The sequence below is a fragment of the Cheilinus undulatus genome, linkage group 2 (genome assembly GCF_018320785.1).
Source record: "Cheilinus undulatus linkage group 2, ASM1832078v1, whole genome shotgun sequence".
Lineage (NCBI taxonomy): Eukaryota > Metazoa > Chordata > Actinopteri > Labriformes > Labridae > Cheilinus > Cheilinus undulatus.
Window position 1 is genome coordinate 17,146,265 of NC_054866.1, and position 13,564 is coordinate 17,159,828.

The 13,564-nt window shown below is 37.1% G+C and overlaps 2 protein-coding genes across 3 annotated transcripts; one reads left to right on the top strand and one right to left on the bottom strand.

Moving 5' to 3' along the window:
• Nucleotides 1–595: 595 nt before the first annotated feature.
• Nucleotides 596–2,954, bottom strand: LOC121524113 (CD209 antigen-like). The gene is made up of 4 exons (XM_041809325.1): nucleotides 2,780–2,954; nucleotides 2,504–2,572; nucleotides 1,551–2,267; nucleotides 596–1,235 (listed from the first exon to the last, which is right to left on the bottom strand). The coding sequence occupies exons 1-4, from the start codon at nucleotides 2,883–2,885 to the stop codon at nucleotides 859–861; spliced, it is 1,269 nt and encodes a 422-aa protein (XP_041665259.1). The 5' UTR covers nucleotides 2,886–2,954; the 3' UTR covers nucleotides 596–858.
• A 6,981-nt stretch (nucleotides 2,955–9,935) lies between these two features.
• On the top strand, nucleotides 9,936–12,700 carry LOC121523828 (CD209 antigen-like protein B). 2 transcript variants are annotated; one of them, XM_041808885.1, is made up of 4 exons: nucleotides 9,936–10,045; nucleotides 10,251–10,319; nucleotides 10,982–11,686; nucleotides 12,059–12,700. In XM_041808885.1, exons 1-4 carry the CDS (start codon nucleotides 9,982–9,984, stop codon nucleotides 12,433–12,435), a joined length of 1,215 nt encoding a protein of 404 aa, XP_041664819.1. In that variant the 5' UTR covers nucleotides 9,936–9,981; the 3' UTR covers nucleotides 12,436–12,700. The 2 variants fall into 2 exon arrangements, with proteins under 2 accessions (XP_041664819.1, XP_041664826.1); XM_041808892.1 differs by lacking the exon at nucleotides 10,251–10,319 and having other exon boundaries at nucleotides 9,937–10,045.
• Nucleotides 12,701–13,564: the final 864 nt, after the last annotated feature.

The window sequence follows — 13,564 nt, forward strand, 5'->3', positions numbered from 1 at the left end:
CCCATGCCATGTAAACACAGGTATGTCATGATCTTGACATTTGGGTCATCTCAGGTATAATAGCTGTCTCTTTCAGGTCCCAAACAGTGCTCCATTCAGTAATGTTTTGATAATGACACAATAATATTAGTTTTATGTATAATGGTATAATATGATATTACCTTAAAAAGTTAACTACTGGTATTATCAGCTATGAAAATTTCAGACTAACATGTCTGATTTTGAAAATTCAGAGATAGAGGGATAGAGGAGACAGAAAATGGTACAATAGGTGATGTTCTGCCAATAAATTTTTTTTTTTTTCAGAGGATTAGTGAAGAAAAATGGGAATTAGTATAAACAAAACAAAATTTTGGAATTTTTGTCACAGGCCTTTGCAGGAGTATCAATGCAGCACATTCTGGCCAAGCTGAAGTCCAAGGGATGCCCTAGTTGCCCTATTGTTGACTCTGTCACAGAAGATGATAACAGAGTAATCTGAGATCTGGGACTTACCATGTCCTGCAGTTGCAACTGCTATTAGTTTTTAAAATGAAATATTGCAAACTGCCTTTGTCATGAGAGATTAATAATAGAATGCATATAAAATTTTCCAATAAAATTTCATTTAATCATTATTACATCAATAAAAAAAGTGGTTCAAAAAGCATTTTCTCAGTATTTTTCATTCAATATAACTCATTGTGTAATCAAAAGGAATATTTCTATAACACTTTATTTCAAATCATCTCTGATTAACTTACATGATTTTACTTTATACACAACATAATAATCCAACAAATAAAGTTACACAAGGAAAAATGAATTATTCATTATTTCTAGACTGTAACCACCCATTATTGACAACCTGACTGAACCTTAGGCCTCACATGCCCATGAATTTTTACCGCTACAAAGTGAGTCATTCATTAGCAGATCTTCTTCTCCAACTGCTGCACAGTCCTCATTTCCAACATTATTAGGTTCCCCTGGTCTCCAGAATTCACGACCTCGCTTTACAGTTCCATCCACCCACTCCCAAGTGTTTTCATTCGCCAAGTCTGACAGACCGAGCCAGGTATAGGGATTACCTGTACCCACAAAAGCAAGCTCAAGCTGTGTTTTTGGCATCGCCAGGACCCCTCCTCTTGCTAAACAGTCTTGACGGCTATCCTCCCAGTCTTTATGCACGGAATGAGGAGAGAAGTAGTAGCACTTGTTGTTGAACAAAGTCCATCCTTGGATGCAGGTTTTACCTAGAGAAAAATAAAAATGTAGCTTAAGTTTTGCATGTCTGTTAACCCTTCAAGACACTGAAGATTATTCAAATCAAACAGATTCATTAGTAACTAAGTCATATAACCTGCAGTGATGGACAAAAGGCCTGAGACAGTAACCTGAGATCATACTGTATTATTATCATCCCAATAATACTGCATGATTCTCACAGAAGCAAGCCCAGGTTGAGCTATCAGTTTCGAGGGAGTCCTTTTCCCCCTCAGACACCCCTGCAGTACATACTCGCATGCATTTCATAATCAGACCCTGTGAGGTTAAGGTTGATTTCTTACCTGTTTGGTAATCTTTTTGGACGAGTTTGAGCTGATTGACCTCCTCTTGAAGCGTATCTCGACTTGCAACCACAGTGTCATATTGGCTCTGCAGAGCCTGTAAGGTGTCGGTCAGGTTATTGGATTGAATCTTCAGCTGATTCCGCTTGTCTCTGAAAGCGTCTCGTTCATCTCTCAGAGCATCACTGTCCTTCGTCAGGTTGAAGGTCAGCATCTTCAGAAGGTCTCGTTCATCCTTCAGAGCCCCACGCTCGACTGTCAGAGCCCCTCGCTCGTCTCTCAGAACATCTCGCTGTTCTTCCAGAGCATCTTTGTATTGTGTCAGATTGCCGAATTGAGTCTTAAATTGGTCTTGCTCATTTTTCAAAGCAGTCCGCTCAGCTTTCAAAGCTTCATGGTCGTGCTTTAGAGTGTCTATCTCTTTAGTCAGATCGCTGATGTGAACCTTCAGGCGGTCTCGTTCATTTCTCGAAGCATCTCGCGCTTTTCTCAGAGCATCTCTGTCACTTGTCAGGCTGACAGTGTATTTCTTCAGCTCATTTCTCTCTTGTTCTAGAGTTTCTCGCTCATCTCTCAGAGTGTTCTGGACCTGATCCAGGTTGCTTGAGATCATGTTTTGAAAGTTTGGCTGGTCTTTCACAGTGTCTTTCTTGTCTTTTGTCAGGTTGTAAATCAGGTGTTTATAGTTGGTGTCCCATTGATCAATAGCGCTGTAATCTGGGGAAGAAAAAATACTTAAAATTAATGTAAACAAAATAATTCTCCAGAGCCACCCATGCACTCAGTTAATTGTTTTTAGGTATGTAACCAACAGATTTTATAAGAAGGTTGCTCAGGACTCTTCAGTTAGAGTTAAGGAGGTGATATGGCTCTAGATAGATAAATACTGATTAGGTTTTGAATCTAACAGAATATGAATTGTCGCTGTGATTTTAAGATATTGATCTACTTACTCTGAGCCATCAGAATGAGAGACAGCAGAAGAAGCAGCAGACACACTACAGCGGCTCCAATCCAACACGCTGACAAACCAACGGTCCAAAGAATCAATAGAAAACACAAGCAAACAATCAAAAGAGGTTCTTCAAGGGTTAATAATCCATACTTTCATCCATGTCTACATTCAATCATGCACATCATCGCCTTTTCACTAACAACACATTCGTATTTATTTCCTGTTGATAGTGTACTGCATGTTGGCAAAAATGTATTCAAGTGAATATTCTTACCTAAATTCAGGGATGGCCTTCCTTTCTTTGCTCCGTCGTCAGCAGTCACCAGGTATTGAGTGTCTCCTTCAAGGTCCCCTGATTTGCGATAAAGTATCAGAGGCATCTTGTGCAGATTTGTGGTCAGTGACTTTCACCTTTCCAGTCTTCACACTAACACTGGGTCATAGAGTCTGACATTAGGCTGTTTTCAATGTGTATTAAGTTTGCTGACACTGCAAAAACATGCTGTATGTTGTGCAATATAGAGGAATAGATACAGGAAATCAAATGGATTCACATCAATTTTCTGAAGAAAGATTGCAACAGAGAACTAAGTCAGTTGACTTTCACCAAGAATGCACACCACTTCTATAGAAAACTGAGTGTAAATGAACAGAAAGAAATATTAAAATATTAGATAGATTCATGGGTAACACATTACAAAATTGAGAAGTATGAGCAAAATTCAAAAAGTAGATGAAGACTTTCCTGAGAGAAATGTCATGGAATCTCAAATTTGAACCAAATAAAATGAATAATGCATTGCAACTCTATGCTTCAAAGGATGAAAAACTTTATCCCAGGTGTTAGCTCATAACACTGTAATCTTATTTTTAGACATTAGTCTCAGGATACAATTCAGCACAAAGCAGATTTTATAAGTACAGACAGGTAAGGTACATTTTAGATCAACCATTAAAATCAAACTTTTAAAGACCTGAATCCAGGTTGTCTACAAACTTATACCAAGAAAAGAAATTTAAAAAGGTGTGTTTTGCAAAGGGCATATTTTTATGTACTAAATATCCAACATTTTGAGAGCACACAGTGCCTCTAAAAAGTATTCACCCCTTGGATGTTTTACCCTTTTACTGATTTTTAAAATCAATAATAGTCAATATTATTTGGCTGTTTTGACAAGAAAAAAATACAGAAAAAACTTTAACGTCTAATGCGAAAACAGATTTCTGCAAAGTAATGCTAATCAAACAAAAATATGTTCTATAAAATGAGTGATTGCATAAATATTCACCCCCTTTAAAGTGACAGACCTAATTCAACAGTGGTCAAGCCAGCTGGTGCTGGTAGTCTCACAATCAGTGAAATGGAGATTATCTAAATGCAGTGAATGTGTTTCAAGTGATTGTAGTATAAAGACACCTGTGTTTGGAAGGTCTAGTCACTGGTTACTTAGTATTCCTGGCTAGCATTACACCATGAATACAAAAGAACACTCCAAGAAACTCAGTGTCTATGGTCTGCCTAGATCAGACCTACCTCACAAACTGACGGACTGTTCTAAAAGACGAGTTAGAGAGGCCACCAAGATAACTATGACTACTCTGAAGGAGTTAAAGCTTCTGAGATGTGAGAGACTCTGCATACAACTGTTTCCCGGGTTCTTCACCAGTTAAAACTTTATGGGAGAGTTGCAAAGAGAAAGCAACTGTTGAAGATAAGTCTTATTAAATCTTGACTAGAGTTCACCAAAAGGCACAAGGCAAGTGAGAGAAAGGTCTTTGGTCTGATGAAACCAGAATGGTGCTTTTTGGCCAGACGCTATGTTTGGCAGACACCAAACACTGCACATCACGACAAACACACCATCTCCACTGTGAAGTACGGTGGTAGCAGCATTATGCTGTGGGGATGCTTCTCAGCAGCCAGCCCTGGAAGGCTTGTGAAGATAAAGGGTAACATGAATGCAATAAAATATAAGAAAATCCTAGAGGACAATCTTATTCAGTCTGCAAGAGAACTACAGCTTGGGAGAAGATTTATTATTCAGCAATCAATGACCCCAAGCATACAGCGAAAGCTACACAGAAATAGTTTAAAGATAACAAGATGAATGTTCTAGAATTGCTGAGCCAAAGCCCAGACGTCAATCCAATAGAGAATTTGTGGCTGGGCTTGAAAAGGGCTGTTCCCACCCAAACCCCCTAACAACTTGACAGAGCTTGAGCAGTTTTGCAAAGAGTAATGGAGTAAAATTGCAGATGTGCAAGCCTGAATGAGACCTATCCACATAGACTCAATGCTGTGATTGCAGCAGGTGCATCTACTAAATACTAACCTAAATGAGGTGAATATTTATACAATCTCTGATTTCGGTTATATATGTTACATATTTTTGCCATTACTTTGTTGAAATCTTTTTTTTTTAAATTTGACATTGAAGATTTTTTTTTTGACAAAAAAGCCAATTTACATTGACTAGGATTGATTTAAAAACTCAATTAAAGGGTGTATTATCCAAGGGGTGAATCATTTTTAAGTGAATAATGTTGACATAGAATACAAGTTACATGAATTTGATACTGAGTGAAAATAGCTGGCAAATTTCGACTTTATCATTTGTTTATCACTTGCTGTTACTAAAGAAGTACAAGAGGAAAAGAGGCAGATAAATCATTGTCACTTCCTGTAAATGGCAGAGCATGATTTGGGACAATACTAACCCACTGTGATTAAGTGGTCTGTCCCACATTAAAGTGGACTGTATAACCGTGTAAAATTTTCAAAATAAAAGCCCCTAAACCAAATGTCTCTGAATTCTCAACAAACATCTTTATTAATCTTAATGTCATTACTTTTTCCTTTCCTTTATTGTTGTGTGAAGTCTTGTGGTTGGAAAATCTGTATGCTGGCATAAAATGAAGCATGCCTGTATGCATGTATATTCACATAGATATGAAGATGTTTAATTTTGCATGTAATGTATTCAGCATATTGTTATACTTTTTAATTTCCTTTTAGGCTGTCAAGATTAATTGAGATAATGGTGATTAAGTACGGTCCGCAATTAGTGCACTAATATTTTTTAAATTGCATTCTTTATTGGACATTTTAACACACTTTGGTTAGGCATGAGCTGCACTACCGCTCTTTCTTATGTCATTTATGAGTTAAAAAAAACTCCCAGACAGCTCAGTTGACAAGTCAAAAGTCATCTGCACTTTTTAAATGTTCTTTTCTTTCATTTTGAGTCCATGGCAAGTCTTTTTTCCATGGTTAAGTCCATGTTTAAAAGTTTGTTTTTCTAAAAGCAGGTCTGTACCGAAACAGGAAGTCAATTACCTTAGTTTAAGACAGTAGAGGAATCCAAAATGACACCAAAACAGTTAAAAATTCAGAATAATGAAGTTCTAAAATGCGATACAAAGGTTGTGATTACTTGCAATTAACCTCAGAAATTTTGAGATTAATCTGGATTAAATTTGTTCTCTTTTGACAGCCCTAATTCCCTAATATAAAATATGAAATACAGAAATATAAAATACAGAAAAATATTGCAAATACTAGGGGCGGGAGAAAAAATCAATACAGCATAGTATCGTGGTATTTTGTCTGGTGATATATTGTATCGTCTTGTCCACCAAGTATCGATTTTTCAAAGTAATTGCTAATATTACCTGAAGTCTATGATAATGGAAAAATAAAATAAATTGTTTGGACAATTGTTTGTCCAGTGAGGTCGGCAGAGGTAACGGTCATAGAGCAGGAGAAAGTAAGTACAACAAACATGGCAGCACCAGGGGAAGGACATTAGGAACGCAAGCAGGGCACAGATGAAATGGACATGACATATCAAGTTTGCAAGAAGTGCTACATGAAAATAAAGTACTGTGGAAATACGACAAAAATGAGGGTAAGACTAATGCTGAATCAGCTAAACAGTTGAGAAAATGGTATAGATCGCAATATATCGCAATATATGGTAGTGCAACACTCACTGTATTCTAAAATGTTTAAAATCGCAATAATATCGTATCTTGACCCAAGTATCGTGATATGTTGTGGAGCCACTAGTGATTCCCACCCCTAGCAAATACATATATACATTTTGGATAATATGTTGATGAACTGAAATATACATTTCTCGTGCAATAAAACAATTTTAAAACAAAAAAGACAAAATAACATGATTAAAATGGACCCATCTTAAATGTGCCACTTTTTTTACTTGCATCTTCTTTGGTGGCTGATAACTTATTTTTGACAAATGCCTGTAAAATAAATAGGAAAAAATGTATCCCTTTAGAAGCTGGAATGAAGGGTAACTTTTTTCCAAAAAGGAATAAAATGTCAGCAGAATTGAAAAAAGGAACAATATCTCAGTCATACAGCAAGAAATGTCTTTCCCTGGTACCACCAATGTCTTAAAGTAAACCTTAATAACCAAGAAAATGTTAAGCAGGAAATGAAAATTGATTAGATATTTTATTTTTGCAGTTCTCTATTCAACAATTTGAAAGTAAAAATGGTGAAATAATCTGTTGTGCCATTGAAACTTTACAAAAGATAGACATGGTAGCCTACATAAAAATATTTCTAGATGGCAAGTCAATACATCTTTATTTAAAAACATCTGGAGGACACTTCGGTTCACATGAGTGGTATGCTCCCCTCCTAAAGTATTGTAACAGTGAGGCCAATTCCTTTATTTTTGCTGTAGACTGGAAACGTTTGGGTCTGACATCAAAAGATGAATATGAGACAAGAATTCAGCTTTTAGATCCAGGTATTTACATCTGGATCTGATACACAACTTAGAAAATAGCACCTTTTGTTTGAACCCACCCATTTTTCATGTGAGCAAAAGTATTGGAACATGTGACCGACAGGTGTGTTTTTCTGCCCAGGTATGTCCTATTACATTGATTAGTCAAACAATAAATAGCGCTGAATGTCTACACTCAGTTTGGGATTTGAGGTTTCCCTATGCTGTCTGCATTTTGAGTTAGAGGTGTAAAAAAACAGAGAGCTGTCTACGGGTGAAACAAGACTAGGTTAAAACCTAGTATATGGCTGACTGCATCTATCTGGGATGTCTGTTGAAATGCCTGACTGAATTGTGAGTTCTGGCAGAGAGACTTTTTGTTGGGGTGTAATTGTGTTGTCCCTATTATTTGTGGGTTGAGAATTAAAGGATACGACTTCCCTTTTCAGAAATCCAGATCATAAGGTTCAGTTCAGCAAGAAGAGCCGGCTCTTTCAGCTCCAAAATGGCTCTTCATTCAGTACCACTTTGGCTTCGAAATGAGAAAATTAAGCATGTTTTTGACCCATGATTGATTTAAATGTATGTTATTTTTTCCACAAACTGTTGGATAAAATCCTTTTATTCTCACAATAGCAAAAAATGTACATAATGCTTGATATAAAACTATATTTTTTAGACAATCAAGTACCAGTTCTATGGCTTTTGATATGTTGAATGCTTTAAGTTTTTTAACATAAAATATAAAATACAGTGTGAGTAGTCTTCTGTAATTTCCATTAAAATAATAATAATAATGAAATGAAATAACCCTCGTCAAAATATTTCCAAAAGAAATGAAACTCTTAATGAAGCACTGGGACAACACATAAACCATAAAACGGAAAGAATGACAGTTTACATAATGTTACATGATGTGGTACCGTCCTTATTTTTATGAAAGTTACTGTTTCTGGTTATTTAAACATATACAGCTATATTTTTTCCTCTCTCTGGCTGTGTCCGAAACCACACACTCATTCCCTACTGCCTATCCACTCTATAGTGAGCTGCATATAGTGGGATATCAGTGGACTCAACTGCAAAACACAAAAATGATTTCGGACACTACTCCGGCCTCAGGCGACGATGTCATTGCCGTCTCACAGTTAAAACGTTTAGTTGCAACAGCTCATAAATTTCCTTTACAACGGCTGAGGATCGAAATTAACGGTAGGATTTCAATGAAAACTGATACAAAATATAACATATTTTCACAAAAAAATAAATTTAGCTACTATTAGATAAAAAAAATTGTCTCTATAGTGACAAAATAATATACATTTTTTGTGTGTATTATCACTTATTTTTGCATAAAGATGATGGTCTCATGTCTTGTAATCATCATAGTTAAAAAAAAAAGTTACTTTGTTTTGAATCCTTAATATTTTCTTACAGATCTGGTAAAACCTACAAACAAAAAAGCATTTTTAACAGTTTTTATATATGTTCCTGTGCTCATCTCGTTCGTCCGTCATGTTTGAGAGCAGTAACCGTGATGCTTTATGGTAAATATTGCTGGGCCAGTGACCATCGGTTGTTCACTACTTTTCACAACCAAAAAATTGTGCGATAGAATGAACGCACTATATAGTGAATAACAATGCTCACTCAGAATTCGGACACCACTACAAAATGGCGTATTCATATGTGTATTCAATATGAAAACTTGTAAGTTCTTAGTAACCTGACATGCCAGATGGATTTGTGTCACACATCCATCTGAGAAAGCTTTAATAGGAAACGTTTGAGAAAAGGTAGAGGCTTTGAAAAATCCTCGGAGTATGATTGGATGAACGTTTTGTCTGTCACATCTCTACGGGCCAATCTGAGCAACAAAGCACGTGACGTAGCCGCTAGTTGTGCGTGCACAGCTACTGGGGGATAACGCGAAACATGGCGACTATAGACATGTAAGTACTTGACTTTTGTCGTTTTTGAAAAGAAAGCAACTCACTGCTGTTCTTTGTTCTTCTTTTAATGAAGAAATGTCGTCAAGTTCTGATAAAACTGGCGCTTTAGCAGCATCCACGCTAATCTCTTCCTCCATAACTGCACCAGCTCTTGCTGCTGCTTGTTTACATTGCGACTCTGCTGTGCCTGGAAGTACTGCCCCTCGTAGCTGATTGGTCCTGTCACTTTCTAACCGGGCCCAAAAGGTTCAGATGGGAGCTTTGCGAAATGGATTTGCCAGTGAAAAACAAGGAAACGGGCGTATCCGTCTGCTTTGCAAGGTTAATTTCTTAGTGAACAGGCAAAAAACAGACATGGAGACCTAGAAGGAAATACGATCTGACTTCACCATACAAGCCCTGCAATAGCTGTGCTTTCACGACAAAATAAGTAAAAATACCACCATACAAATGTAATAAACAAGTGCCTAACAGAAAAGTCATTCTTGACACAGATTTTTATACAACAGTTTCTCTGTTGAAATACTTCCCAAGAAAACTGATGTGATATATCCTATTTCCTCTATTGGATTTCCTCTATATTGCAAAACATACAGTCTCTGTCCAAACGCATGATTTTTTTTTCTAACTTTGCATGTCACGGCATGTTTTTGCAGTATCAGCAAGTTCACTACGCAATAAAAACAACTTAATGTCAGGTTCAGTGTTCCAGTGTTAGGGTAAGGACTGGAAGGGTGAAAGTCACTGACAACAAATCTGACAAGATGCCTCTGATAATTGACCACAATTTCGACGGAGCAAAGAAAGGAAGAGGATGTTGGATTTTAGGTAAGAATATTCACTTGAATACCTTTTAGCCAACATGCAGTGCATTAACATGGAATAAATAAGGATACTTAATTACTGAATAAGCTGTGATTTGCATGAATAAATGCAGACAGGGAGGAAAGCATGGATTATTAACCCTTGAAGAACATCTATTGATTGTTCGCTGGTGTTTTTTTATTGGCTCTGTCAATCATTTGTTCTTCAGTGTGTTGGATTGGAGCCGCTGTAGTGTGTCTGCTGCTTCTTCTGCTGTCACTCATCTTGATGGCCCACAGTAAGTAGATGAATAAAAACACAAAAACAGTTTTTTTCTTATTATTAGATTTGGAAACTAATCAGTACTTCTATATTAAACATAATACAAATGCAGTTCATGGATGGCTCTTGATTGATTCTTAATTACCTCCACCAAGGACGTTATGTGATCGGCAGGGTTTGTTAGTGTGTTAGCTAGTTAGTTTGTTAGCAACATAACTCAAAAAGTTATGGACGGATTTTGATGAAATTTTTCAGGAAATGTCAGAAATGGCATAAGGAAGAACTGATTAGATGTTGGGAGTGATCTGGATCACCGTCTGGGATCCAGGAATTTTTTAAAGGATTCTGTACTATTGGGAGATAGGGCTAATGGCGGATGTCTGCACTCTCTGAGTGCTTTTCTTGTTGATTTTAAGGTTACTCTGGCTTCCTCCAATAGTCCAAAAATGTGCTTGTTAGGTCAAGTGGTAACTCTTAATCCTTCATAGGTGCAACTATGATTATGCCTGGTTGTTTGCTTCCATATGTCTGCTCTGCATTTGACTGGTAACCAGTCCAGGTGGTACCCTGCCTCTCACCCAGTGACAGCTGGGACAGGCTCTAGCTCTCCAGAGACACAGAATGGGATAAGCGGTGTATATAGATGGATTTTAAGTTGATGTTTTTGTTTGTTTTCAGATTACAGCACAATCAGTCATTGGGACAACAAGTATGAAAACCTGATTTACAACCTGACAAAAGACAGAAAAGGCACTTTGAAAAATCAGCCAAACTTTCAAAAAGTCAACTTCAGCGGCCTGATTCAAGACCAGAACACTCTAAAAGATGAGCGAGAAGCCCTCAAACAAGAGAGAAATGAGCTGATGAACTACACGGACAGCCTGACAAAAGACAGAGATGATCTGAAAATGGAGCTAGGGGCTTTGAGAAAAGAACAAGACCAGCTGAAGACTCACCTCAGCGATCTGACTAAAGAGATAGACACTCTAAGGGATGAGCGTGAAGTTCTGAAAGCTGAGCGCACTGCCCTGAGAAATGAGCAAAATCAATTCATGGTACAATTCAACAATCTGACACGATACAAAGACTCTCTCAAAAAAGAACGAGATGCTCTGAGAGACGAACGAGGGAATCTGACAGTGGAGCGTGGGGTTCTGAAGGATGAACGAGACCATCTGAAGATGCTGACCTTCAACCTGACGAAGGACAGAGACACTCTGAGGGATGAACGAGACGCCTTCAGAAATGAACAAGATCAGCTGAAGATTCAAGTTAATAGCACGACCAGAAACATAGAGACTCTGAAGAGCCAATACGGAGCTGTGGTTGCAAGTCGAGATAAGCTTCAAGAGGAGGCCAACCAGATAAAGCTCAAACAAACAGGTGAGAAATGGATCCAAAAATGCATGCACGTACAGTAGGGATGTGTCCCACCATGAAAAACATCCTAAATTTACATTTTAGTTTAAAAACACTGATAAGAGGAAGATGAAGTTATACTCTGTGATGATTAGCCAATGAAACAACATTAAAAAAAGCAGCTACAGCTGATGAAATTTAGAGTTATCCGGTTTATTTCATACATTACTTTATTAATGTTCACTTCGGTTTCTCATCCAAGCATGACCTGGAGAGTTTACCCAGGTGGTGTGGTCAAGCCTTGAAACAGTTATGAGTTGTTTTTAATAACATAATGATGATACTAGTTTTATAGCCTGTATAAATCCCTGCTACATTTGTTTTTTTTCTCTTTAGCTAAAACCTGCCAACAAGGGTGGACTTTGTTCAACAACAAGTGCTACTACTTTTCTTCTGGAGCACCGGCTAAAACCTGGCAAGAAAGCCAACAAGACTGTGTAGTAAGAGGAGGGCACCTGGCAATGCCAAAAACACATGCTGAGCGGGTTTATGTCAGCAGAGCTGAACAGTATATCTGGATCGGTCTGTCGGACATTGTGCAGGAAAACGTGTGGCTGTGGATGGACGGGACTGAACTGACAGGCAATGGAAACTGGAGACCAGGGGAACCTAATAATATTGGAGAAGAGGACTGTGTGGGGCTTGTGCGTAAAGATGCAAGGATCAATGATTTTAATTGTCAAAGAAAACAGCCATGGGTGTGTGAGGCCTAAGGTTCAGTAATGGGTGATTACACTGTCTGGAAATAAGGAATAATTCATTTTTCCTTTTGTTACTTTATTTGCTGGATATAAAGCAGACTGGATTCTTCTATTATGTATTGAATTAAATCTTGTTAGTTATTAAGAGATGATTAAAAAATAAAATATTACAGAAATGTTCTCACATATGTCACAATGAGTTGTCATTATATAATTATTAAACATCATAAAAGTTCAGTGTTTTTTTATGCCACTGTCACTTCTTAAATTAAACAAATATTCCTAAAAAAAAATGTATCAGGTTTCATTAGTCTCAATGGCATTATTTTTTGAAGTGGAAAAATACTGACAAAGAGGAATCAAGGCTGACGTAACAGACTGAGGATAAATCTGCTCTGTAAAAAGCAGCACTCTCTCTTTGTGCTGTGATTTAAAGAAAAACAACAGTCCTTCATTAAACAATAGGATACATATAAAAGAGGTTCTATAAATTCATTCAATGAGCTACACTAAAGCAGATTCAAATAATTCAAGTCCTTGCAAAACATCCAGTTTCAATGCAATTTTTCTCCAGAAAAATCTTTTAGAATGCACTCAGCAGCCACTTAATTATGTACATCTGTTCAATTGCTTTTTATTACAAATAGCTAATCAGCAAATCACATGACAGCAGCTTGATGCACTTAGGCATGTAATAATAATAATAAAAATAATTACAATTATAATATAAATTTTTAAAAACAAAGGTTTACAAAGGGCTTTGACATGTGAAGATGCAAACAGAAAAACAAAGCAACCCCCAAAAAGAGACAAAGAAGACAGAATAAATGACACCCAAACATTATCAGCAAAATCCAAAACAGCTGAAGAATCTAACCTAAAACCTGATCAGGATAATAATTCAACAACATAGTAAGACATCAAGAACCTAGTCATGTGATAACATGCAAACTAAGACATTACAGGACATCAGAGTGCGTCATGTAATCCTACACAACTAAGACAGCAGACATCATCAGAATGCAGATATCACAATGACATCATAAGTACCATAAAGACAACAGTAAAAACAATGGGAACTCAGGCAACATGGAACCCAGCTACACAAGACCAAAATTTAAGATGTAAGAAATTAAAAGAG

What these genes read in the sequence shown, in the direction of transcription:
- LOC121524113 (XM_041809325.1), bottom strand. Translation starts at nt 2,885, where the DNA reads ATGCCTCTGATACTTTATCGCAAATCAGGGGACCTTGAAGGAGACACT. An exon ending in AAGGCCATCCCTGAATTTAG is followed by an intron (nt 2,573 to 2,779) that starts GTAAGAATATTC and finishes TTGGTTTGTCAG; the next exon opens with CGTGTTGGATTGGAGCCGCT. An exon ending in TCTCATTCTGATGGCTCAGA is followed by an intron (nt 2,268 to 2,503) that starts GTAAGTAGATCA and finishes TTTCTTCCCCAG; the next exon opens with ATTACAGCGCTATTGATCAA.
- LOC121523828 (XM_041808885.1), top strand. Translation starts at nt 9,982, where the DNA reads ATGCCTCTGATAATTGACCACAATTTCGACGGAGCAAAGAAAGGAAGA. An exon ending in ACTCATCTTGATGGCCCACA is followed by an intron (nt 10,320 to 10,981) that starts GTAAGTAGATGA and finishes GTTTGTTTTCAG; the next exon opens with ATTACAGCACAATCAGTCAT. An exon ending in GATAAAGCTCAAACAAACAG is followed by an intron (nt 11,687 to 12,058) that starts GTGAGAAATGGA and finishes TTTTCTCTTTAG; the next exon opens with CTAAAACCTGCCAACAAGGG.